Consider the following 23,504-nt stretch of genomic DNA (forward strand, 5'->3'; position numbering starts at 1 on the left):
ATTTTCCGTCCATCCGTGTAGTTAGTTTTATAATTAATCTATATTTAATACTCCTAATTAGTTTTATAATATAGATGGCCATATATGCATGTTTCATGGCATCTTATCTGAAGTGAAAGCAAACACACTGAAGCTTGGTCGTTGACTTGCATCGGCTAAACGATACGAATGGATCACCCCAACTACCGTACGATGTTCCACGCCGGCCGTAGAGTTGTTTTCTTCCACGGGACTGGCACGGCGACGCCTCCGCCGCGCGTGCATACGCGTGGACAAGGACACGGCGGCCAGCTCCCACCTACCCCCTTTTCACCGGTTAAACGCCCATCTCGCCACGCCGCTTCACAAGACAGAGACATGCTCCGTCGTCGTCGTCCCATTCCTCGATCACCGGTTCCCCCTATAAAAACCACCCGCCCCATGACACCGCAACGCACACCATCATCCAGCTTCCGAGTCGATCGATCTCACCGTTGGAGCTAGCAATAGCAGCAGCTAACTGCTTCTTCAATTCTTGCTCACAGCGTACAGCTCGATCGAGCTCAAGCTTGTCGATCTCATCTGCGATCTCTCAATCCATGGGCAGCATTGACGCCAACCCCGCCGCCTTCGAGGCGTTCGCCGTCGACGGCTTCCAGCCGCTCAACGCCGACGACGTCCGCTCCTACCTCCACAAGTCCGTCGACTTCATCTACGACTACTACAAGTCCGTGGAGTCCCTGCCCGTGCTCCCGGCCGTCGAGCCGGGGTACCTGCGCCGCCAGCTGCAGCCCGCGCCGCCCACCTCATCGGCGCCCTTCGACGTCGTCATGAAGGAGGTCCGCGAGGCCGTGGTCCCGGGGATGACGCACTGGGCCAGCCCCAACTTCTTCGCCTTCTTCCCCTCCACCAACAGCGCAGCCGCCATCGCCGGGGAGCTCATCGCCTCCGCCATGAACACCGTCGGCTTCACCTGGCAGGCCAACCCCGCCGCCACCGAGATGGAGGTGCTCGCGCTCGACTGGCTCGCGCAGCTCCTGCGCCTGCCGGCGAGCTTCATGAACCGCAGCACCGGCGGCGCCGCCCGCGGCACCGGGGGCGGCGTCATCCTCGGCACCACCAGCGAGGCCATGCTCGTCACGCTCGTCTCGGCGCGCGACGCCGCCCTGCGCCGCGTCGGCTCCGACGGCGTCGCCGGGATCACCAGGCTCACCGTGTACGCCGCCGACCAGACGCACTCCACCTTCTTCAAGGCCTGCCGCCTCGCCGGCTTCGACCCGGCCAACATCAAGTCCATCCCGACCGGGGCAGACACCGACTACGCCCTCGATCCGACGAAGCTGCTCGAGATCATGCAGGCCGACGTCGACGCCGGCCTCGTGCCGACCTACATCTGCGCCACGGTCGGCACTACCTCCTCCAACGCCGTCGACCCAGTGGGCGCCATTGCCGACGTCGCCGCCCGGTTCAGTGCGTGGGTGCACATCGACGCCGCCTACGCCGGCAGCGCGTGCATCTGTCCGGAGTTCCGGCACCACCTCGCCGGCGTCGAGCGCGTCGACTCCATCAGCATGAGCCCTCACAAGTGGCTCATGACGTGCCTCGACTGCACCTGCCTCTGGGTGCGCGACACGCACCGGCTCACCGGCTCGCTGGAGACGAACCCGGAGTACCTCAAGAACGACGCCAGCGAGTCCGGCACCGTCACCGACCTCAAGGACATGCAGGTCGGCGTCGGCCGCCGCTTCCGGGGCCTCAAGCTCTGGATGGTCATGCGCACCTACGGCGCCGCCAAGCTCCAGGAGCACATCCGGAGCGACGTCGCCATGGCCAAGATGTTCGAGGACGCCGTGCGCGCCGACGACCGGTTCGAGGTCGTGGTGCCGAGGAACTTCGCGCTTGTCTGCTTCAGGATCAAGCCCCAGGGCGCCATGACGGAGGAGGACGCCGACGCGGCCAACCGCGAGCTCATGGAGCGCCTTAACAGGACCGGGAAGGCGTACCTGGCGCACACGGCGATCGGCGGCAAGTTTGTGCTGCGGTTCGCGGTGGGGTCGTCGCTGCAGGAGGAGAGGCACGTCCGGAGCGCGTGGGAGCTCATCAAGAAGACGACCGCCGAGATCATCAACAAGGGAGAGGTCGATAGTCGATACTGAGTAGAACATATATATACAAGTCTTTTGTATTGGTGATGATATTTGATTCATTGCTGTTTTCCCGATACGAGATTTTTGTCAAATAAAGCCGTTTGTGCATTGTTCTCAGAGTTGTGTACATCCGATCCATCCTCTTTTGCACATGGAAAAATGGATTCATGATTCCTTGAGAAAACCTAGGACGGCAGTTGTTGTTCTGCGCCAGCGCGCCTGTTTGGTGGCCTTGCCAACACAAAATGTTGGATTAATTACTTTTGTTGTTGCTATTATATTATTATGTCGAAAGGTGGCATATATCGAATAAAGCCTTTCGGGACTCATGTATTCTAGGAGATGTAGGGTATGAACAATTGAATATGATGTACGGGTTTCAAATATATACCGAGTTAGTTTTTCTCTCTCTTCATATCCAATAATGTTTGATTTGATGACCCAGTTTTCTGAAGAACACAGGGGTTGTTGATAATGTTTCCGATGGTTTCCCCTTTACTTTCTACCAGAAGTTTTGGAGTTTGATTGAATCAGAATTTACAGATTTGGTTGAGCCTTTGAGAGGAATGAATTAGACATAGCTAGGCTTAACTATGCTATGCTAACTCTAATTCCTAAGGAAGCTGAAGCTAGATCTTAAAAAATTTAGACCTATTGCTCTAATCAACTGTAGCTTCAAGATCTTCAGCAAGGCCCTAAACAATAGACTAGTGAAAATTAGTGATAGATTGATGGCCACAAACCAATTTGCCTTTATTAAAGGGAGATATATTTTAGAAAGTATGGTGGCAGCCCATGAAATTATTCATGATCCTGGTATCATTTTAAAATTAGACTATATGAAAAAGCATATGACAGAGTGAACTGGGGCTTCCTTGAGGAAGTTCTCAGAGGGTTTTCAGAAAAATGGTCAACCTGGATTAAAAAGGCTCTGTCTGTGTGAGAATGAATGACACAAATAGTAACCAATTTATGATTGGCAAAGGACTTAGACAAGGAGATCCTTCTCAGAAAAATACTCATCAAAGCAGCAAGGCACAATTTAATTGAAGGCATGCTGCCAGATGTACAGGAGGGCGTATGATACCCTCCTATTCCTCAAAAATGATATCCATCAAGCTAGACACTGCAAATTCCTGCTTGCTTGTTTTGAACATCTCTAGGGGATGCAAATTAACTATCATAAAAGTGACCTGCTGACCCTGAACACTTCTGAAGAGGAACAGAATATCCTAGCTAGGCTCTTCTGTTGTAACATAAGTTCTTTTCCTATTAAGTACCTTGTTGTACCTCTGCACTTGTTAGAGTATATTTGGTAGTTTAGATATTGTATCCGGACTGCCATACATATCCGGTGGGGTTGCCTTGCACCCCAAGTCTTGTACTATTATATATACCGGCCGAGGCCTCAAGCTAATACAATCCATCAATTATACCAATTCTATCCTTCCTACATGGTATCACGAGATTAGGGTTTGAGATCCTAGGCTATCTTCCGCTGCCCTAACCCTAGCGGCCGGTGCCCCTCCTGCCTCCTGCGCGCCGCCGGCCGTCCCCCACGGCTCCCATCCAGGGCGCCCCCTCGACGGCCTCCTAGCGCGCCCCCGGGGAGGTCCCCCATGACCTCCGCCGGGGGCAGCGCCCTCCATCGCGGCGGATCGAGTTAATCCGCCGCCGTCCTCCCGTCTAGCAGCAGCAGATCGTGACGTACCTCGCGCACCGCCGCCATGAAAGTTGTCGTCGACGACCCCGATCTGCGCTGCCGTGGTGGCAGCCGCAGTCTCCTCCGGCGTCTGTGCCCTACCCCGTGCTCCCGTGGTGGCAGCAGGGGCCCCGACACAGCGCGTCGACTTCGTCGCCGGCGGCATGCATGACGGCGCCGCCCCTTCACCGCGTGGGCTCCAGCCGCCTCTCCCCGCGCGGGCTCCAGCCGCCGCAAGGGAGGGAGCCGCTCGGCTTCAACCGCCCCTCCGCGGCCCCTCCCGGCGGGGATCCGCCCGGCGCAGGACCTCCAGCGCCGCCGCAGGGAGCCGGCCGCCCGCCTCCCTCATCGTCGTCCGCCGTCCCTCTCTCTCACTCTGTTTCTTCCGCTTCAGATGCAGTCATTGACCGTGACGGGAGAGAAAGAAAAAGAGGAGATTGAGAGGATTGCGCTACGCGCACCCAGAGGTGCTACACGAGCTGCTGCTGATTTGTTTTTTTTAGTAATTCCTCTATTTTTTACTCGAGCACTGCTCGAGATTGAGTCGCCCACCGCCCGTCGACCGCACACCTCTACTTCGACATCAGCATCGGCTTCACCGGCCTCTTCTTCGCCTTTGACTGTGCGGCATAGCGACATGGACGGTGCCCTAGGGGACACCCATCTGTGCTGCCCACCTCGTCGCCACGTCCGCACGTCGATCTTCGCCGGCTCATCGTCGCCTCCACCGATCGGGATGCCTCCACCAAATTCCCATCGTCGTCTCGCCTCGCACATACTCGGTCTGATCAGCCGACGTGCCCGATCCACCTGGCTCCCGTGACGTCCGTCATCATATTGCGCGCCTCTTCCCCGAGTATGGAGGGTGGTTGCTGCTTCGCCTCTTCGGGCAGCAGCGGTACCGTCCGTGGTGTTCCTCGTCGTTGCATCTTCACCGCCGCTGATTACGTCCTCGACTTCGTCCATGTCGGTCACTTCGACCGCATCTTCGACATCGTCTACGACTACGTCAGTGCGCGCCATGCGCGCACATGGTCTTCACCGAGCTATTCGAGTTCTTCATTGCCTTCTTCGAGCTCCGCCGCCGCGTCCTCCGGTTCATCAGGCCTTGCGCCAGATCATCCGGGGTTACCTCGTCGCTTCGTCCAGCACCGCCTCGTCGCCATCGTCGCCGTCCACTTCTACCCCTTCGTCTACTCCAGCAACTGCGGGCTGCATCGGCATCTTCTTCCTCGCCGTTCTTCTGCACCTGCGACCATTGTGGAGGCCTTCTCTGCTGGTCCCTCAGACAACAGCGTCTTGGTGGTGCACTCTCCCTCGCACGTCTGGTCTTGGCAACACCGGTGCGTGCCATCGCCCCCGATGCATTCACGAGTCTGGCAAATCCGGGGATGTGTCGCACGATGGCGTGTCTGCGTCGACTGCGGCATTGACTCTCTCTTCGACTGCCTCGATGCGTCGCCGTCTTCATCTCCGGCGTCGTCTCCGTTACGCCTCCACCATGGCGCTTCCTCGTGCGCCCGCGGATTCCTGTGCGGCTCCTTACCATCGGCGACCTCGACAGTTCACCATCGACCACGGCTACCCTACGCACGACTTCCTCGACCACGGCTACTTGCGCCAGTTTGGCTTCTTCGACATCGGCACAAAGGGCTACCATCCGCATGAGTTTCTCCCCGGTTCTCTCCAGTCGCAGCATCCACATTGCGCCGACGCTACAACTGCAGGGGGATGTCAGTCCGTCGGTTCCTACCTTCGGCTTCTCCTCCAGTCTCACCGTCTGCAGTGCTCCCGCTGTGACTGCGGGGGGAATGTTAGAGTATATTTGGTAGTTTAGATATTGTATCCGGACTGCCATACATATCCGGTGGGGTTGCCTTGCACCCTAAGTCTTGTACTCTTATATATACCGGCCGAGGCCTCAAGCTAATATAATCCATCAATTATACCAATTCTATCCTTCCTACAGCACTACACCAAGCAAAAAAGGGAAGATATTCAACCTGTGGTTGACTATCTGATTAAAAGAATATCAGGGTGGAAAAGGTAGCTGCTGTCTAGTGTAGGCAAGCTGACCCTTCTCAAATTATGTATGGTAAGCATTCCTATTTACCTCCTTTCAGTTATAATGTTCCCCATGTGGGCTGTAGAGAACATCAATTCTCAAATGGCCAACATTTTGTGGCATGATGTTGATGGCAAACACAGATACTACCTTTCAAACTGGCACAGCCTAGCCCAGAAAAAACAATATGGTGGTTGGGGTATCCCTGAAATTAGTACTCTGAATCTCTGTTTGCTGGCCTCCTGGATCAATAGATATCACTTAAGTGATAATGTGATCTGGAAGAAAATTATTGACTACAAATATAATAATAATCCAAATATTTTTGTTGCCCTAATATTGGTTCCTCCCCTTTTTAGAAAGGGGTACTCTGGGCTTGTAAGGCTGCACAGGTTGGTGTGAAATGGAAAATTGGGGATGGTAAAATTGTGATATTTTGGGAAGACTGGTGGTTTGGAAACTGTAGTCTTGCTACTCAGTTTTGGGGGCTCTATGTTATTGCTAATAAAAAATGCTTATATAGGTGATATTTGGGATGGTGTGAACCTGAAAATCTTCTTCAGGAGGGGTGTTAATGCAATTTGATGCAAGAATGGATGAACCTAGTTGCTATTGTAGAGTCCATTACCTACACAGATGACCGTGATGCTATTATTTGGTCTTTTGATAATAGTAGTAAATTTTCTGTGCAATCCATGTACAACACAGTGAGCTTTAGAGGTATTCAACCCATCTATATTCCTGTGGTTTGAAATTTACAAGTGCCTCCTATAGTTCATATCTTTCTATGGTTGCTCTCCAACAATACTAGAACTTACCTAGCCAAGAGGAGGATTCAAGAAGATCAGTCTTGTCTATTCTGTTCGGAGATAGAAACGGTGCATCACCTGTTCTTTGAATGTTGTGTTGCTAGTGCCTTATAGAACCACCTTTCTGAAATCTTTGAGATACAGATTGGTGCAAACTTTGAATTTGTGGCCCATTGGTGGGTGAGCAACAATAAAAATAGTACTCTAAACACCTGTGGGGCTATTTTATTGTGGACCTTATGGAAGCTAAGAAATGATCTGTCTTTTCAGGAAAAAAAAGTTGTAAGGATGAGCGAGTGGTGCTGAGCAGGATGGTGCAATTGGCAACATCTGTGCAAGATGGAGGGCGAGGAAAACTCAAATGGGCAATCGACAAGGTGAAGAACAGAAGCCTTCAACCTCTGTTGTTGACAGGTGGAAGTTGGGGGACCTTGGTGGATGCTATATCAACATCAATTCAGTAGTCGTCAGAGTTGGGAGCATCGACAGTAGTCTCTAGAGTCATTATTACTGAGTTTGTAACCGTTGTACTTAACGTTTTTGTATCTGCGTGCTCTAGTCCTTCGAGTTTGGTCAGCGGACGCGCTTAGAATACGTGAACTGAACTTAAAGAATGCTTGAACCTTGTGTTGCTTTGTTTCGAGGAATAAAGCAGGGGGCCCTTTCCTCTAAAAATCGAGTTCTATATCTTTACATTCAATTCGTTGGGCTTGGTTACCTAAAATGGCATTTCTTTCCCACAAACAAATGGCTTGCAAAGATGATAGTGTCATGAACTACAAAAATTGAAAATGGCCTCCGAGATCCTGATTTCAATAAATTTTGATGTAAATAAAAAAATAATAGAATGAAAGATGATATATTAATTAAGCCACAGTGGAAACAATGTTAGTTGGGAATGAATTAGTTCAAATTAAACCTCTGGATATGTTTAATTTGTACATGCATAAGAGCCTCTTTGGATGAGGAATTGGTTCAAAAACATAGAACTAGATAGGAATAATAAAAGATTTTAACACAGATTAATCAAATAAAAAAATTTGAATAAGGATTGTGAAGCATAAGGGAACCAAACATAAATCAAGTCTCATCCATTCCATAGGACCACCTAAGTTTGTTATGAAGTCATTCGCGATGGCTATACATGTACATATCTCCATAGCAGCAGGAGGACTCCCCAGAAGCTAAATAATAAGGCTATGATCGCTAAATTTTACACATGAACACTATAAGGAACATGGTCCCATTAGGCCATAGTTCGTGATTTTGGCGATTGGGTGACAACATAATCATAGGACCAACAAATATCTCAAGTGAATAATATTGGGTCCCAAGGATGAAGTACAAAGCCCTAGCAAAGCAAGAAACACTACAACACATATGACCTTCTGTGACGAATACCTCACGACAATTGGTCAAAATGTCGTTACTCATTTCATTCTATGACGTTTTATAGGAGACAATATGACTTAGTGACGAAAATAATTTGTTCATCGCTACAATCAAGTAGAAAATGTCATAAATTATATATGGTGATGAATTTTAATTTTTCATAAGAGGTCAACTAGAAAATATCACAAATTCATCATAATGTTGATTCGCCACTTATCAATATGGATTCCACAATCATAAATTTTCTTTTATTTTTCCTTTTCTTCATTTCATCCAAACCCTATTTTTTCTTTTTCACGTGTTGTCGGTGTTTACCGCCAAGCCTGCTCAGGGATGTCCTTAGCAGTAGGGTTTGTAGGTATGGATCGACGGCTCTGAAACTCGATGGTGCAAGGAACACAAAGATTTAGACAGGTTCGGGCCGCGAGTTGCGTAATACCCTACGTCCTGTGTGGTGGTTTGTATTGCCTTAGGTGTTGATGTGTTTTGAGAGAGTACCTGTCCGCCCTTATATATCCGGGGGGACAGGTTTACATGGAAAGTCCTAGCTGAGTACAGTTGGAGTCCTACTACAGCACGATCGGGTAGTTTCCTTTGTACTGCAGCTAGTCCTACGTCTATTCGGGTAGTTACAAGAGAGTTAAGGTATATCCATGAGCTATCCCTTACTCTAGAACAATCTATGCCTATAAGTAGTCCCGCTGCCAAGGGTCTAACAAGCCCCCGAGCTCTTCGTAGCCGAGTCCTGCAAACATCGAATACTTGGCTGGTCGTCCTCGAGTACTTCAAGTAGCCAGAACATCCTCTGGGTCTTCCTTCAGAAACGTCGAGTAGTCCTCCAAGTACTTCTGGTTACCTCGAGACTGTGAGGTGCTCAAGCCCCTAAATCTTGATCATATATGGTGCGCGAAGTACTCGCGCTCCATATGGAGTAGCCCCCAAGCCTTAGGTTGAATCGCAGAATCAGGCTGGGGGTCACTTCAGTCTTTTTTCTTCTTTATTTTCTAAAAAAATTGAAAAATAAATCTCTGATACACATATCCCGCAGCCCCCGAGTCTTGAATTTAAATCTCCATATTTAGATTTAAGAATCAAAGCAAACTCGTGACAAAAGAAGCAATGAAGACTTCCCTAAAAAGGAAAGAATCCGTTGATTTCCCAAATATTTACGAAATTGCCACCAGAGACCATATAAATCCATCTGGAATCTTGTGAGGGTTTTACCCCTTGAACTCCTAGCCGCCGTCAAACTCAGATTTCACACTTTTCCTCTCTTAGTGAGATCCACAGCCCCTCTCGTAGCCCCTGAGCCTAAACTCGTGACTTTGAGATGGCTCCCAAGAAGGACAAATCCAAGGTTGAAAAGGAAGCGGTCGCCAATATGTCAACAGGTTGGCGCAAAAGCAAAATATCTAAAGCAGCAGTGCAAGAATTGGAGAATTTGGGTCTCCTCCAATCTCAGGGTGTGATCCAATGGCGTGCAGAAGAAGGTGAAGATTACCCCATGGAAGGTACCCTTGAGACTGTTGTATTCCGTGATTTCGTGAAACGTGGTCTTGCACTTCCCGTATCGGAATTTTTCTATGCTCTTCTGTAGTTTTGGGGAATCCAACTACATCATTTGACTCCTCAATTCATTTTGCATCTTTCCATTTTCACTCATTTCTACGAAGCATTTCTTGGTATTCTTCCCCACTTTCACCTTTTTCAACATTTTTCACTCTTGTTCCCGTTCCAAATTCTGTCAAACCCCCCGTTGTCGGGGGTTGTGAATTAGTACTCCGTCCTGAGACCCGAGACAAGTACTTGGCTTATGATTCAGTGGGTAAAGGAGTCGAGTGGAAAAAATTCTAGTTTCATGTCGGGAACTTTGAATCTCCACTTCCTGAAAGAATTCCTAGTGCCCCCCAAGTCCAAGAAAGCTAGTCGAGTAATGGACCTGATGGCCAGCAAGTTGACTGCATCCTGAGAGCCATTGCTCATATGAAAAATAAAGGAGTTACTAGTGATCACATAGTCTTTTCCTTTGTAAGCCGTCGGGTCTAGCCTCTCCAGCTTCGAAAACATCCTGCCTTCAGATATGAAAGCACACAAGATCCTACCAGGATGTCTCCAGAACCAATGGCTCAGTCTGAAATAGTCAAAAGATGCTGCAAAGTACCCGACAACTTCGACAAGTCTTTGAAGCTTCCAACACTTTTCTGGGCACAAAATCCTCCCGAGAATGCATGGGTATGTGTTTTGAGAAACAGTGTCGAGTACTTGTAACTAAAATCTTTGATCTTCTGACAAATTCTTTGCTTCTTTTGCAGAAGAATTATAAGTCTTGGTATTGTATGTCTCCAACTTCAGCAGATGCTGCTTCTGATGGCAGCAAGAAATGGAAAACAACTCCTGGATCTCTATTGTAGAGAAAGATTCCTCGCATTGATGCTGGCCAGTAAGAATCCGATATTCTTTTGATTTCATCCTATTTGCCTCAGCTTTCTTATTTCAACTCTTGCTTGGCTTAGGATCCAATATCTACCAGCTCATGAGAAAGATCAAATCCAAGACTTTCGTAACTGGGTGCAAAACAATTCAGAAGGAACTAGTCGATCAGCCCCCGAGTCACTAGTAATTGGGTTGATTGAGAACTCATCCGCCAGTTTGCCAAATGCAGACACGGCTAGGATATCAACTGAGCCAAATCCTCAAGCGACCGAACATACTCCTGCAGCTGCTGAGGGTGCTTCCAATGCTGATGGAACCGGCAATAGTGGAGCTTAAGGATCGAGATGTCCTATTGTTCGACTGGTGCCTTTTCAATCTATGCCACAGTCAACTCAGCATGAGTTGGGAAAGGAACTGTTTGATGATCCCTTGTTGTCCATAGACAACATGAAGAAGCTTGCTGACTATATGCAATAGAGCTTCAAATATACCAAGGTGAGTCTGCTGCTGCTATTTGTCTCCTTCGAGTAGTTGGCGATGTCTGACTAGTCTTGCCTTATAGGTTACAGGACGTTGCCAATCGGTCTTTCCTGAAGTCTCAAGCTTTGTATAAGACTGTGGATAATCGAAAAACCATGGAGCAACAGAATGCCATGATTGTCAAATGACTGGATGAATCTCTTGCTACTCGGAACAAGCTGTATGAAGCAAACTGACAACATCATCTAGAACTTTGCGATATGAAGCGGCAGATTAAGAGCCTTGAAGAAGAAAGATCAAAGCTCCAAGAAAAGAATACAAAGCTTCAAGAGCAGTTACAGATTGCTCGAGCTTGGGAGTATTCGATCTTTTGTCTTGATATTGCTTTGTCAATAATAATTACTGAAATATCCTTCCGTCAGGTTCTCCAGATGATCATAGTCGACTAGTAGCAGCAGCTCGTGTCCTTGCGGATATGGTTGATTCTGTAGAGGGGTCGATGAACAGCAAGTCCTTGGTAGAGCGCTTAGAAGAGGCTCCCAAGAAGATCTTTGATGTCATGACGGCGACCTCCAAGAATTGTCTGACCCACATGATAGGAGTTGTCAAGTCTTACTTGCCTCAGTTCAACTTAGCTCCCATAGCTAAAGGAATAGCTCCCAATTGTTCTGATGAAAAATTCCGGGACTATTGTAGAGAATCAGAGGTTATTGCTGAGGAAATTCTGAAGAACTTAGCAGAGTAAACTGCTTGTAACAACTCTTGTAATCTTCAGTGGAATTTTGTTGTTGTTCGTAGCTTGTATCCTATTGGTGAGTCTTCAGAAGCATGATCTGATACCGTAGGATAAGTGCAAACTACTCGATCAATCAAGTAGAATGCTCATATGGAGTAATCTTTAAAGTTGATCAGTTAGGGTGAGTCCCGTCGGACTACCCAAGTGGAAAAAGCTGTAAAGATATCCATAAACTACTCGAGCGAGCGAATAGGGTGTCCTGACCAGGGACTAGAGTAAATTTTAAGATAGATCTGTTAGGATGAACTCCGTCGAGTTATCCAAGATGAAACCATCTTAAAGATATCCAATACCTATTCGAGCTTGTGAATAGGGTGCCTATCTTGTAGACTGGAGTAACTACTAAGATTGACCTGTTAGGATGAACCCCGTCGGGTTACCCAAGATGGACAAAATATAGTAGTATCCATAACATACTCGAGCGAGCGAGTAGTTTTGACTTTAAGGCAAGGCTGGAGTTCCTTGTAGTTGACCTATTAGGATGAACTCCATCGAGTTACCCAAGATGGACAACTAGTGCAGGTATCCATACACCTTCTCGAGCTAGGCGAGTAGGTTGTGCCCTTATATTAAGGACAAGGAAGTGGCTTGTGTAGTTATCCTGATGGAAAACCGCGTAAGCTATCCTGAACAGGTGATGCTGTCAGATTGAAAAACTGCCTTTAATGTAGTCAAGGAGCTAGTAAAAAATCCTTGCTTATTAAAGAAATCAACTGATATCACCATGTTGCTTGGATCAAGGATAGAACTTGCGCAAGTGCTCAATATTCAAGGAATTCGGTACCTCATTGCCATCTGCATCTGTGATTCTGTATGATCCTGGTCTTGTAACCTTGGTTACGATGAAAGGACCTTTCCATCTGGAATTTAACTTGTGCAGTCCCGTCTCATCTTGGATCCTTCGTAGTACTAGATCTCCAACATTGAAAGATCTTTGCTGAACATTGCGATCATGATAGCGCCTGACTCCTTGAAGATATCTAGCCGATTGAGTTAAAGCATTGACTCTGGCCTCTTCGATTGAATCTAACTCAAGTTGTCGAGCTTCATCTGCTTCTTCTTCTTGACAGACTTCTACTCTTGGAGATCTCCACATGATATCTGCAGGTAGTATAGCCTCTGACCCGTAAGTGAGGAAAAAAGGAGATTGTCCAGTTGCTTTGCTAGGCTGCGTTCGCAGCCCCTAGACCACATGGGGTAATTCTTGAATCCACTTGCCACCTTTCTTAGTGTTGGCGTTGTAGAGTCTTTTCTTCAAGCTGTCGAGTACTAAACTATTGATGCACTCTACTTGACCGTTTGCCCGAGGATGAGCTACTAAAGCATATTTGATCTCGATACAGGAGTTGTCACAGAAATCTCAAAAAGATTGTGATGTGAAATTAGAGCCAAGATACGTAATAATGGTGTGAGGAAAGCCAAATTGGTGGATAATGTCAGAGATGAAATCCACTGCTCTATCAGATGAGATCTTGACAATGGGCTTGTACTCGATCCACTTGGTGAACTTGTCGACTGCTACCACACATGATTGAATCCTCCTGGAGCTACGGTTAATGGTCCAATCATGTCCAGACTCCAACAGGCAAACAACCATGATGGAGGGATTGTTATCAAATTGTGTGCTAAGACATGAGTCTTTTTGCTGAAGAATTGGCAGCCAGGGCATCGTCTGATAAGGTCTTCTGCATCTGACATGGCTGTTGGCCAGAAAAATCCTGACCTATAGGCCTTGCCGACTAGTGTCGTTGATGCGGCGTGGTTGCCACAAACTCCTTCGTGTATCTCTCTGAGGATGTCTTTGCCTTCTTCAAGGGTAATGCACTTCATGAGAATGCCAGAAGTAGAGCGCTTGTATAGGTTGTCGCCGACTAGGACGAAACCCTTGCTACGCCTGATGATGCGGGCAGCTTCAGCGCTTTTAGGATCAATATGTGGTGGAAGTTTGAACTCCTTGATGAAGTCGATAAACTGAGTCCGCCAATCTTCTTCAATCATCAGTACTTCTCTGACTGTGGCCGAGGCCTCCGTGTCAGTGGCTTGTTGGTTTTGTACCTTGACTGATGGGTGATGAAGTTCATGGACGAAAACTCCTGGTGGAACGGCTGCTCGAGTAGATCCAAGCTTGGAGAGGATGTCAGCTCCCACGTTGTTGTCACGGTCTACGTGGTGGATTTCCAGCCCTGAGAACTTGTTTTCGAGCTTTCTGATTTCTTCAACGTATGCGTCCATTGTATCCTTGTTGATGTCCTATTCTTTATTGACTTGCTGGACGACGAGTAGAGAATCGCCGTAAACAAGTAGTCGCTTGATGCCGAGAGAAATTGCTAGTCGAAGGCCGTGTAGCAGTGCCTCGTATTCAGCTTTATTGTTGGAGACCTTGAACAAGATTTGGAACACATACTTCAATTGCTCTCCCTTGGGGGAGGTGAACAAAACTCCCGCACCGCCTCCGTCGAGCTTGAGTGAGCCATCAAAGTACATTACCCAATGCTCTGGAACATTATGAGGTGCTAGAATTTGATTTTCCTACCATTCAGCTAAGAAGTCGACTAGTGCCTGTGACTTGATTGCTGTTCTTGGCTTGAAGTTGATTTCCAAGGCTCTCAGTTCAACTGCCCACTTTGAGATTCGTCCAGTGGCATCCCGATTGTGGAGTATATCCCCCAATGAGAAGTCAGTTATTACTGAGATCTTGTACTCGTCGAAGTAATGTCAAAGCTTTCTAGAGGTGATTAGAATTCCGTACATAAGTTTCTGAATTGATGGATATCTAACCTTTGATTCAGAGAGTACTTCACTGAAGAAGTAGACTGGTCTTTGAACGCCGTAAGCGTGGCCTTCCTCTGAGCGTTCGACTACTATCACTGTGCTGACTACATGAGTAGTCGCCGCAATGTAGAGGAGCAGTTCCTCACTAGGTAGTGGGCCTGTTAGAATCGGCGGTGACTAGAGATGATGCTTGAGGTTCTCGAGTGCTTCCGTGGCTTCTGTAGTCCATTCGAATTTATCATGTCGCTTTAGGAGCTTGAAGAAGGGTAAGCCCCATTCGCCAAGCCTAGACAAGAATCGATTCAGAGCATCCAAGCAGCCTGTAAGCTTTTGGACGTCCTTGATAGTGGCTGGGGCATCCATAACCATGATGGCGTTTATTTTCTCTGGGTTGGCCTTGATTCCTTGGTTGCTGACGATGAATCCGAGTAGTTTACCAGAGGGTACGCCAAAGACGCACTTGGTTGGGTTGAGTTTCCAGTGAAATTTTTGGAGGCTGTTGAAGGTCTCTTCCAAGTTAGTAATGAATTGATCCTGGGTCTTGGTTTTGACAACGACGTCATCAACATAGGCTTCAACATTGCGATGTAGCTGGTCAGCGAAGCACAACTATATCGCACGCTGGTAGGTAGCGCTAGCGTTCTTCAACCCGAAGGACATGGTCTTGTAGGCGTATGCCCCGTAAGGGGTGATGAAGGCCGTCTTGATTTGGTCTTTTTCTTTCAGGGCAATCTGATGATACCCTGAGTAGCAGTCGAGGAAGGATAGTAGGACACATCCTGCTGCAGAGTCGATTACTTGATCGATACGTGGTAGCCCGAAAGGATTCTTTGGGCAATGCTTGTTTAGATCGGTGTAGTCGACGCACATCCTCCACTCGTTGTTGTTTTTCTTCTGGACGAGCACAGGGTTAGCCAACCATTCAGGATGGTAGACTTCCTTGATAAACCCTGCTGCGAGTAGTTTTGCCAGCTCTTTCTTGATGGCTTCTCGCTTGTCCGGTGAAAAACGCCGCAACCGTTTCTTTTTTGGTGTAGCTTTAGGATCGACCTTCAAGGCATGCTCGATCAACTCCTTGGGCACCCCTGGCATATCCACTGGTTTTTACATGAATACGTCTCGGTTGGCCCTAAGGAAGTTGACAAGCTCGAGTTCCTATTTGTCGCCCAGTCCTGCTCCAATGATGGCGGTTTTGGAGTCGTCACCCTCTTGTAGCTGGATCGTCTTGGTGCCCACGTCACCAGTAGGTTTAACCGATGGCTGGCTTAGTTTCTTAGAAGGCATTGACTCCTTGAGGGAGAGTTCCTTGGCAGCAGTAAGTATCTCGCTGACAGAACTAGGGACCCGGATTGTGGCAGCATGATCTATTGCTTCCTTGTCGCACTCGAAGGACTTGAGGAGGTCTCCATGTAATGAAAGTACTCTTGTGTTGCCTGGCATCTTGAGGAGCAGGTAGACGTAATATGGTACTGCCATGAACTTAGCTAGTGCTGGTCTTCCCAAGATAGCATGGTAGGAAGATTCGAAGTCGGCTACTTCGAATTTGATGTACTCTGTCCGAAAGTTCTGTTTTGTACCAAATGTGACTGGGAGAGTAACCGAGCCAATCGGTGTAGAGGAGTTCCCGAGGACAATGCCGTAGAATGGGGCCTTGCTTGGAGTGAGCAAACTCATGTAGTTGAGGCCCATTTTTGTCAATGTGCTTACAAAGATCAAGTTGAGCCCACTTCCGCCGTCGATGAGCACTCGAGTAAGCTTGGAGCCTTGGACGACTGGGTCGAGCACCAGTGGGAACTTTCCAGGTTCAGAGAAGCTGGACCATTGATCTTCCCTGGAGAAGGTAATGGGGACCTCGCTGTATTTCAGTGGCCTCTGAATTGCTGGTTCGACTGAAAGGATCTCTCTGAGCAGGAGCTTCTAGGCTCGCTTGGAGAAGCTGGGATCTCCTCCGAATATGACGTTAACGACGTTTTGTTACTGTTGGAAACCATCATGGTCTTTATTATCGTCTTCGTCATCTTTGTCTTGTTCTTTCTTAGGAGCGACTGCAGGTGCCGATTGGAAGGATTTGCGCAGGATCGTGCACTCCCACATCGAGTGGTTGCTCTTGGGGTGGATTGGACATCTCTTGTTTTGAAGAATCTTGTCGAACTGGTCCTGCGGCTTGTCGCCCTTTTTACCACGCGGGGTGCGATCCATAGTGCCGACAGTGTCATCAGGCTTGCGTTTACGCGCAGGATCCCGCTGGTTTCTAGGCCCTCCACGGTCGTTGTGGCGCTTCCCGTTGTTGTCGTTGTTACGGCGTGGGAAGCGACTGCATTCTTGCTCTTCTTCGTCCGCCCAGCGTTGCATCATGTCTCGTAGCTCCACTACCGTTTTGGGGCGATTATGCCCAAAGTCACGGTATAGAGACTGGACGGTGATGCCGCTCTGGAAGTAATCGATGATGTCATCATCGGCGATGTTACGGATGGTGGCTCTTGTGTCGAAGAAGCGCTTGACGTAGGATCTGATCGTCTCGCCTTGCTCCTGCTTGCACAGGGATAGGGCGTGTCGAAAAGCTACTCGATGTAGCGACCCCTGGAAGTTGTCGATGAAGGCCTTCTTGAGGTCATCCCACGAGTGTATGGACTCGCGCGCCAAGCTTTCGAGCCACATGAGGGGTGCGGGTTCCAGGGCCATCGGGAAGTAGAGGACCTTGGTGTTGGTGTCTCCCCCCTGCAACACTAACAGCGGTCGAGTATAAACGTAACCATTGGGCAGGGTCTTGCTTACCATCGTACTTTTGAATATTTGTGGGCTTGAAATCCTTTGGGTACTCGGCGTTGTCAAAGACTCTGCCAAGGGCTTGGAGCGGTCGGAGTTGTCTGCAAGCTGCGATCTGTGTCTTGCGTTGATAATGTCCCGTGCGTCCACTATGGAATCGGCTACTTCGTCCCTGTTGTGCCCACGGTTGTTGTTGTTGCGATTTGGCTGAGGCCCAGGAGCTTGGTTTGCCGGTGGTTGGCCACCCCTGGGTCGATGGTTACTTGCAACTTCCTGATCCTCCTGGTTTCTTTGATTTTGCTGCTCCAACTGTTGTTGGCGATGATGGCCTCCAGGAGTGCGACTTGCTTGAGGTATGACTGCTGCGGTGGCCCTCGACCGTGTGCCTGTGAGGACAACGGGTTTTGTCTCTCGAGTTGTTCGACCACGTTCTTGGCAAGGTGTATGACACGCTCCATCTCCGGGTTTTGAGGCATCTACATGAGTCGCAGGGTTGCTTCTGTCATCGCGGCGATTGGCGTTCTGAAGACAGGGTCCGCGACGTTGTTGAATTCATTGTTGAGGTTGCGTAGAGGAAGACGAGCACGTTCGGCCGCATGAACCCTGCACTCCTCTTTACGTCGATTTCTTGCCCTACGGGCTGTGCAAGTAGCTTCATCTTCATCTTGTGAAGCGTCTTGGGTCAGATTGTCTGCTGAAATCTGATCCAAGACTTCGTTTGGATCATGCTGACTAGCTTCAGGTTGTTGGATGATCACTGAAACCAAACGTTCAGGAGAGAAGCTTTCCAGGTCTGAGTCATAATCAGTTAGGACGGTGTCTCCGGACCCAGTTTCCTTCTCGGTTGCGAGGGGAGTACCGTGTTGGAACGGAAGGTCATCAATGCTAGCAACTTCCTGAAGGTCGTCAAGTAGTTCCGCGAGAGTATGGATTTGGCAAGATTTGAGTTGTATCTTTGCCAGCGCATTGGTGATGAAATCCAAGCTATCTTGAGGTGACTCGACTAGATCTAGGTATACGTCGAAAACGGGTGCCTCCCGGCTAGCAGTGACGGAGTGGTTTTCGATGTGGAGTAGATGATCCAAGCTATTTTCATAGATGGATCTGATCATCTGTTTGTAAGTAGATGATAAATTGCGCAAACCGAAGATGGGTTGAGCAAGAAGAGTCCCAACCCGAGTAGGTTTCGGTTTGGGGTTAGTTTGAGTCCGAGTAGAACTCGAGTTATCTTCGAGTTTTGCCTCGATCTCCTTGGCGAGGTCGGGAAGCAACTTGTTGCCGTGATCATCAGATCCGGCGAGTTTGTTGGAGTCTTCTGACCTGATGATCTTCAGTGCGGGTGAGTTGGTTAGGTGGCTGTCGAAGCCGCCCGAACCGTTGGCGATGCAGACCCACGAGCCGAAGACGAAGGTGGCGTCTTGAGGAGCGCCATGGTGCTGAAAGCGAAGGTGGCCATCAAACTCGCCGATGAACTCGCCGACTCCCCTACCTGGCGCGCCAGCTGTCAATGTTTACCGCCAAACCTGCTCAGGGATGTCCTTAGCAGTAGGGTTTGTAGGTATGGATCGACGGCTCTGGAACTCGATGGTGCAAGGAACACAAAAATTTAGACAGATTCGGGCCGCGAGTTGCGTAATACCCTACATTCTGTGTGGTGATTTATATTGCCGTAGGTGTTGATGTGTTTTGAGGTGGTACCTGCCCGCCCTTATATATCTGGGGGGACATGTTTATATGGAAAGTCATAGCTGAGTATAGTTGGAGTCCTACTACAGCACGATCGGGTAGTTTTCTTTGTACTGCAGCTAGTCCTACGCCTATTCGAGTAGTTACAAGAGAGGTAAGGTATATCCATGAGCTATCATTTACTCTAGAACATTCTATGCCTATAAGCAGTCCCGCTGCCCCGGGTCTGACACGTGACTCAGGTGTTTAGCTTTTCAACTAGGTACCAACATGTTTGATAACTCATAGATAAATGTATGTTATTAAATTTTACCAGTGGATATTTGTACATAAATTTATTCAATAGTAGAATACGGATAAATATACCAATAAGGCAAAGACCTAGCAAATAAGCTTGATTAAAAGATAGGGCAGGTGTCGATCCCTGCAAACTCTGGCAATTTTACAAAAAAAAGTCTTTCAATTTGATGGAATTTGTAACTAATGGCTTGTTTGGGAGAGCTCACCTCCACTCCATGAAAAAATGTTCAAACATCCCAACTAGCTCTACTCTACTCCATCGGATATTGGCTCCACTCCACTCTTTTTTTGAGAGCTCCTCAACAGGAGATGGTAGGAGATGGTGGAGTTCGCAAAAGTTACCTACCATACTATCCATTACAGAGAAAAAACAGATTCACTTGGTCAAAAAAACGGGCTGACCGTCGCTCCCCTCCCCAGACCCCGCCCCCCCAACCCTAGCGCGCCGCCTGCATCCTGCGCTGCGCCTGCTGCTAGCGCGCGCTGCGGCCGGCCAGATGGCCGGGCGAGATGGTCCTCCGCCAAGCGCCGCCGACGATTTGCCCGACCTCGTCGCCGAAGCCCACGCCGCGCAGCTCCAGTTCGTTTCCTCCCTTCCCGCGGCCGGCCATGGCGGCCATGGAGGCGGCGCCCGTGGGTCCACCCTCGGTTTGGGCGACGGCGGCCGTGGATCTACCAGAGGCAGGGGCAGCCATGGCACCGGACGCGGGCGAGCCCAGGGAGGCGGCCCTGGCCAAGGGGATGGGCAGCCGCTGGGTAGGGGACGCCCTGTCCCTGGTGACGTTCAAGGCGACGGCCCTCCGTTGGGTAGCAGCCGCGCTGGCCAGCCTTCCGGCCATGGGGACGATGCCCAGCACGCCGCCGCCGGCGACCCAAACCATCCGTTCCGCGCATCGCGTCCTGCAACGACCAATCAAACCAAAAAGAAAATGAATGAGGTACTCTTCCACTATACAGAATTGATACACTGCTTTGACATTGTGAAATCTAGCTTGTGAATTCTTAGACATTGTGAAATCTTAGACATTGTGAAATCTAGCTTTCAGTGTAGTGTAGTTTTCGTAGATTATCATTGTTTTTTTTCTCTCTCTCTGGAATGTGAACATGAGAAACCTTGACATATTTTATCTGTCAGTGAATGCAACTAACAAGTAATTCAGGTCATATGATATCATTCAGAAGTGTTTAGCAAGTCATTCTGTTTCTCCAAAGCTTCTGAAATCCATGTATTTTGTCATGCCATTGATTAGGGTGATTAATATTTATGCTTTGCTTGTTTTGCAAATCCGTTCCATAACATTATTGGCCAGAGTGACTCAATGGATTGGAACGACGAGTATATTGCCCTTGTTTGTAAGTTATTTGCACAGCAAGTGCTCATAATAATGTTACTCAATTTGCAAGTACTATTTTGTGACTCAATGTTTAGCAAACAATTAGAGAATCTCATATCTAGCATCCATGGACAAAAAGTTTCAGTCACGTAATGGAACTGAAGACAAGCTTCCAATATGAATTCAGATAAGTACTGACCCATCTTGATTCCAATCATCTGATTTAACTACTGTATTTCATCATCCTGAGCGCTGTACAATAGAAAAATTTTATGTTAATTCATTTTTACATCAGGTTATTGTCTGTTGCCTTTTGTGAAGTAACCACACAACTTTTCCCTTAGCTTATTATCCAAAGCAAAGATTAAATTTCAGAGTTTGGCCTATGCCACAAATAACAGTTGTGCCGGGCTGATTCTTGGCATCTGAATGTTTAAATGGTAATTGGATTATTTAATGAAAATATCACTAGATGAGATGATGTTGTAAGCTTTATGCTAGTTTATGTTTGATGGCCAGCTGGTGTTTGTACTAGAGGATTTATGCTATCGAGTGGTTCATATTTTAGCCATATGAATAACTTCAGTTTAGGTAATAACAATATTTTGAATCAGGGAGACTCTGTACCGTGTTTGCCTCCTTAAATAATAGTTTTTTAAACTTCTGTTGGTTGCATATCGACAGCCACGAGTTTGTGCATTCCAAATGAAAATTATTATGATGTTCATTTTTGGCTCAGGTTGTTGAATTCGGTTATAATTTCAGGGAGACAGGATCTGAGGTGAGCAGCCAACCCCGTTTGGATTAGTAGTTGAAACCTGTTGATATGATTACCACCATTGTCCTTTGGCTTAGTGTTTCCCTATATATATGATCCCCTTTTGGATTAGTAGCCAACTTCCTTTAAATTAGTAGCTGAGTCCCTTTGGATTAGATTGGTTACTTTACTGCACAAGTGCACATCCATTTGTTTAGTGTTTTTTTTTGTTGATATGATTACCACTCAAGGAGTTCATGATTCTAGCAATTGCAGCATAACTAGGAATCTTTGCTCTGATCAAGATATTTGGTACACTAATCAGTAATAGTTCTGAAATCTATGCTTTTGCTACATTGATAAACCAGTTCTTTCCTTTTACTAATACTGATAAGGCCTCCTTGCAATGTGTCTGTCTAGACCTGCTTAAAAAATGTTTAGAAATCTTCAGGGCAATAAAATACATACATACAAGTGTGAGCTGAGTAGTTAAAAGAGAGTAGAGAAGGAATTGCCTAGATAGGTACAATAATTTGTAGTATTTTGAACTGCAATCTGATCTGCTCATTCCGATTTGAGTAGTTAACTTAAATGAGTCTTATGCGTATGCTATTTCAACATTTGGACCCAAAGGTACTCGTAATGTGCTCTGCCCGTGGTAAATACAATTTTTGCCTTAGCTGATGCTTTTCTTTGTACTTAAGTCCTAGTCCTGTTTGCTGAATTACTTTATGGTGGGTAGGCATCCTTAGCTGTTCTACACTCCTGTGCAGTTCTTAAATGATTGCACATATACTTAAATCCTAGTCCTGTTTGCTGAATATGTATGTCTCATATTTGGTTAATGGTTGTGTTATGGTACTTATAATTGTTGCCTTTCTTACCAGTGAGCAGGGTTCAGCAGCAAAGTGAGAAAATGGATGACCAGCAAAGTGAGCTAGAAGATTTGAAGCTGAAGTTCCAGGAATCTGAAGCAGCAAGGGAGAATCATAGGGGACAGATTGAAGCTAGAGGAGAGACTTTTTGGCTGTGAGGTCATAGGGATGTCTTGTCTGCTATCTTTTTGCTTTTGGGCTATTTATAGTGACTTGACAAGTGATGTTGGTTATGATATGCATAGGGATCTGATAGTTTTTGGACAAGTGGTATCGGGTTCTAATAAATATTATGTGAAGCGGCCAGTGTTTTGAATGAATATGTTGTTTTGAATTGATCTCAGTCCAAAACAAATAATAAGATTGAAAAAATAGATTGAAATTGATAATTTTAATATTTTATGATGAATCAAATCGTCATAATGGAGATGCCACATGGCATATGTACAGTCATCCAGGCACATAGTTTTGTGATGTTTTTTGGTATTGATTATGACAAAAAATGAGCGTCACAAATTAGTGACGATAGAATAATCGTCATAAAATCTATGACGAAAAAAACTGTTTTCATTGCAGAAGATCTTTTATTACATGGTATAGGCGATGAAGCGATTTTCGTCACGCAAGCGTCACAGATTATGAAGCATAATGAAAATAGCACTTTCAGCGACATAAATGGAACGTCACAGAAGCCCACATGGTTGTAGTGAAATGAAGAAACAACTCAAAATGTCGAATTGGATGAGTTCAGCATAAACTAAAGTACTAGTTGAACTGACACTATCAAGAATCAACAGGTCAGTGCATTGGATAGTGCAAATAGAGTTCAAGTGGGAGAAGCCCAGTAGCATCGATTGAACCGACTACACTAAAAGAAGGGCATTGGTGCAATGATTAGTGGCCATGATGATCAACTCAAGACAAGCCAATGCGACCGGTTAAACCGACAGCATGCACAATGAGATCATCGGTGCAATGACGTCAGCAGAAGAAAACGTTGGGTTCAACGACTAGGAGGCAGATTCAGTGCGATCGGTAAAACCAATGGTGCAACAGGTGGCATTCGGTGCATTGGTCTGAGCATAGTCCAGAGAGCATGTCAAGCTGTAGGGCAACAAGCCTTCAGGACCGGTTAAACCGACACCCTATCGATGCAACTGTTGGTGCATCCACGCCAGCAGCAGGTAGCTGTCAGAAGGGTAACGGGTAGC

General features: G+C 47.4%; 2 protein-coding genes across 7 annotated transcripts; both read left to right on the top strand.

Annotated features, from left to right (window-relative positions):
- The first annotated feature begins 417 nt into the window (after nt 1-417).
- On the top strand, nt 418-2,541 carry LOC120677403 (tryptophan decarboxylase 1-like). Its single transcript, XM_039958554.1, has one exon. It carries the CDS (start codon nt 579-581, stop codon nt 2,133-2,135), a length of 1,557 nt encoding a protein of 518 aa, XP_039814488.1. The 5' UTR covers nt 418-578; the 3' UTR covers nt 2,136-2,541.
- A 17,176-nt stretch (nt 2,542-19,717) lies between these two features.
- LOC120679055 (glycine-rich protein DOT1-like) lies at nt 19,718-22,682 on the top strand. Of its 6 annotated transcripts, none has more exons than XM_039960546.1 (4): nt 19,718-20,265; nt 20,638-20,680; nt 21,427-21,442; nt 22,306-22,682. In XM_039960546.1, the coding sequence occupies exons 1-4, from the start codon at nt 19,825-19,827 to the stop codon at nt 22,328-22,330; spliced, it is 525 nt and encodes a 174-aa protein (XP_039816480.1). In that variant the 5' UTR covers nt 19,718-19,824; the 3' UTR covers nt 22,331-22,682. The 6 variants fall into 6 exon arrangements, 2 of the variants coding, with proteins under 2 accessions (XP_039816480.1, XP_039816481.1); XR_005676948.1 differs by having other exon boundaries at nt 19,719-20,265; nt 21,401-21,442; XR_005676945.1 differs by having other exon boundaries at nt 19,734-20,265; nt 20,757-21,442.
- Nucleotides 22,683-23,504: the final 822 nt, after the last annotated feature.

Source organism: Panicum virgatum, chromosome 6N (assembly GCF_016808335.1).
Source record: "Panicum virgatum strain AP13 chromosome 6N, P.virgatum_v5, whole genome shotgun sequence".
Classification (NCBI taxonomy): Eukaryota; Viridiplantae; Streptophyta; class Magnoliopsida; order Poales; family Poaceae; genus Panicum; species Panicum virgatum.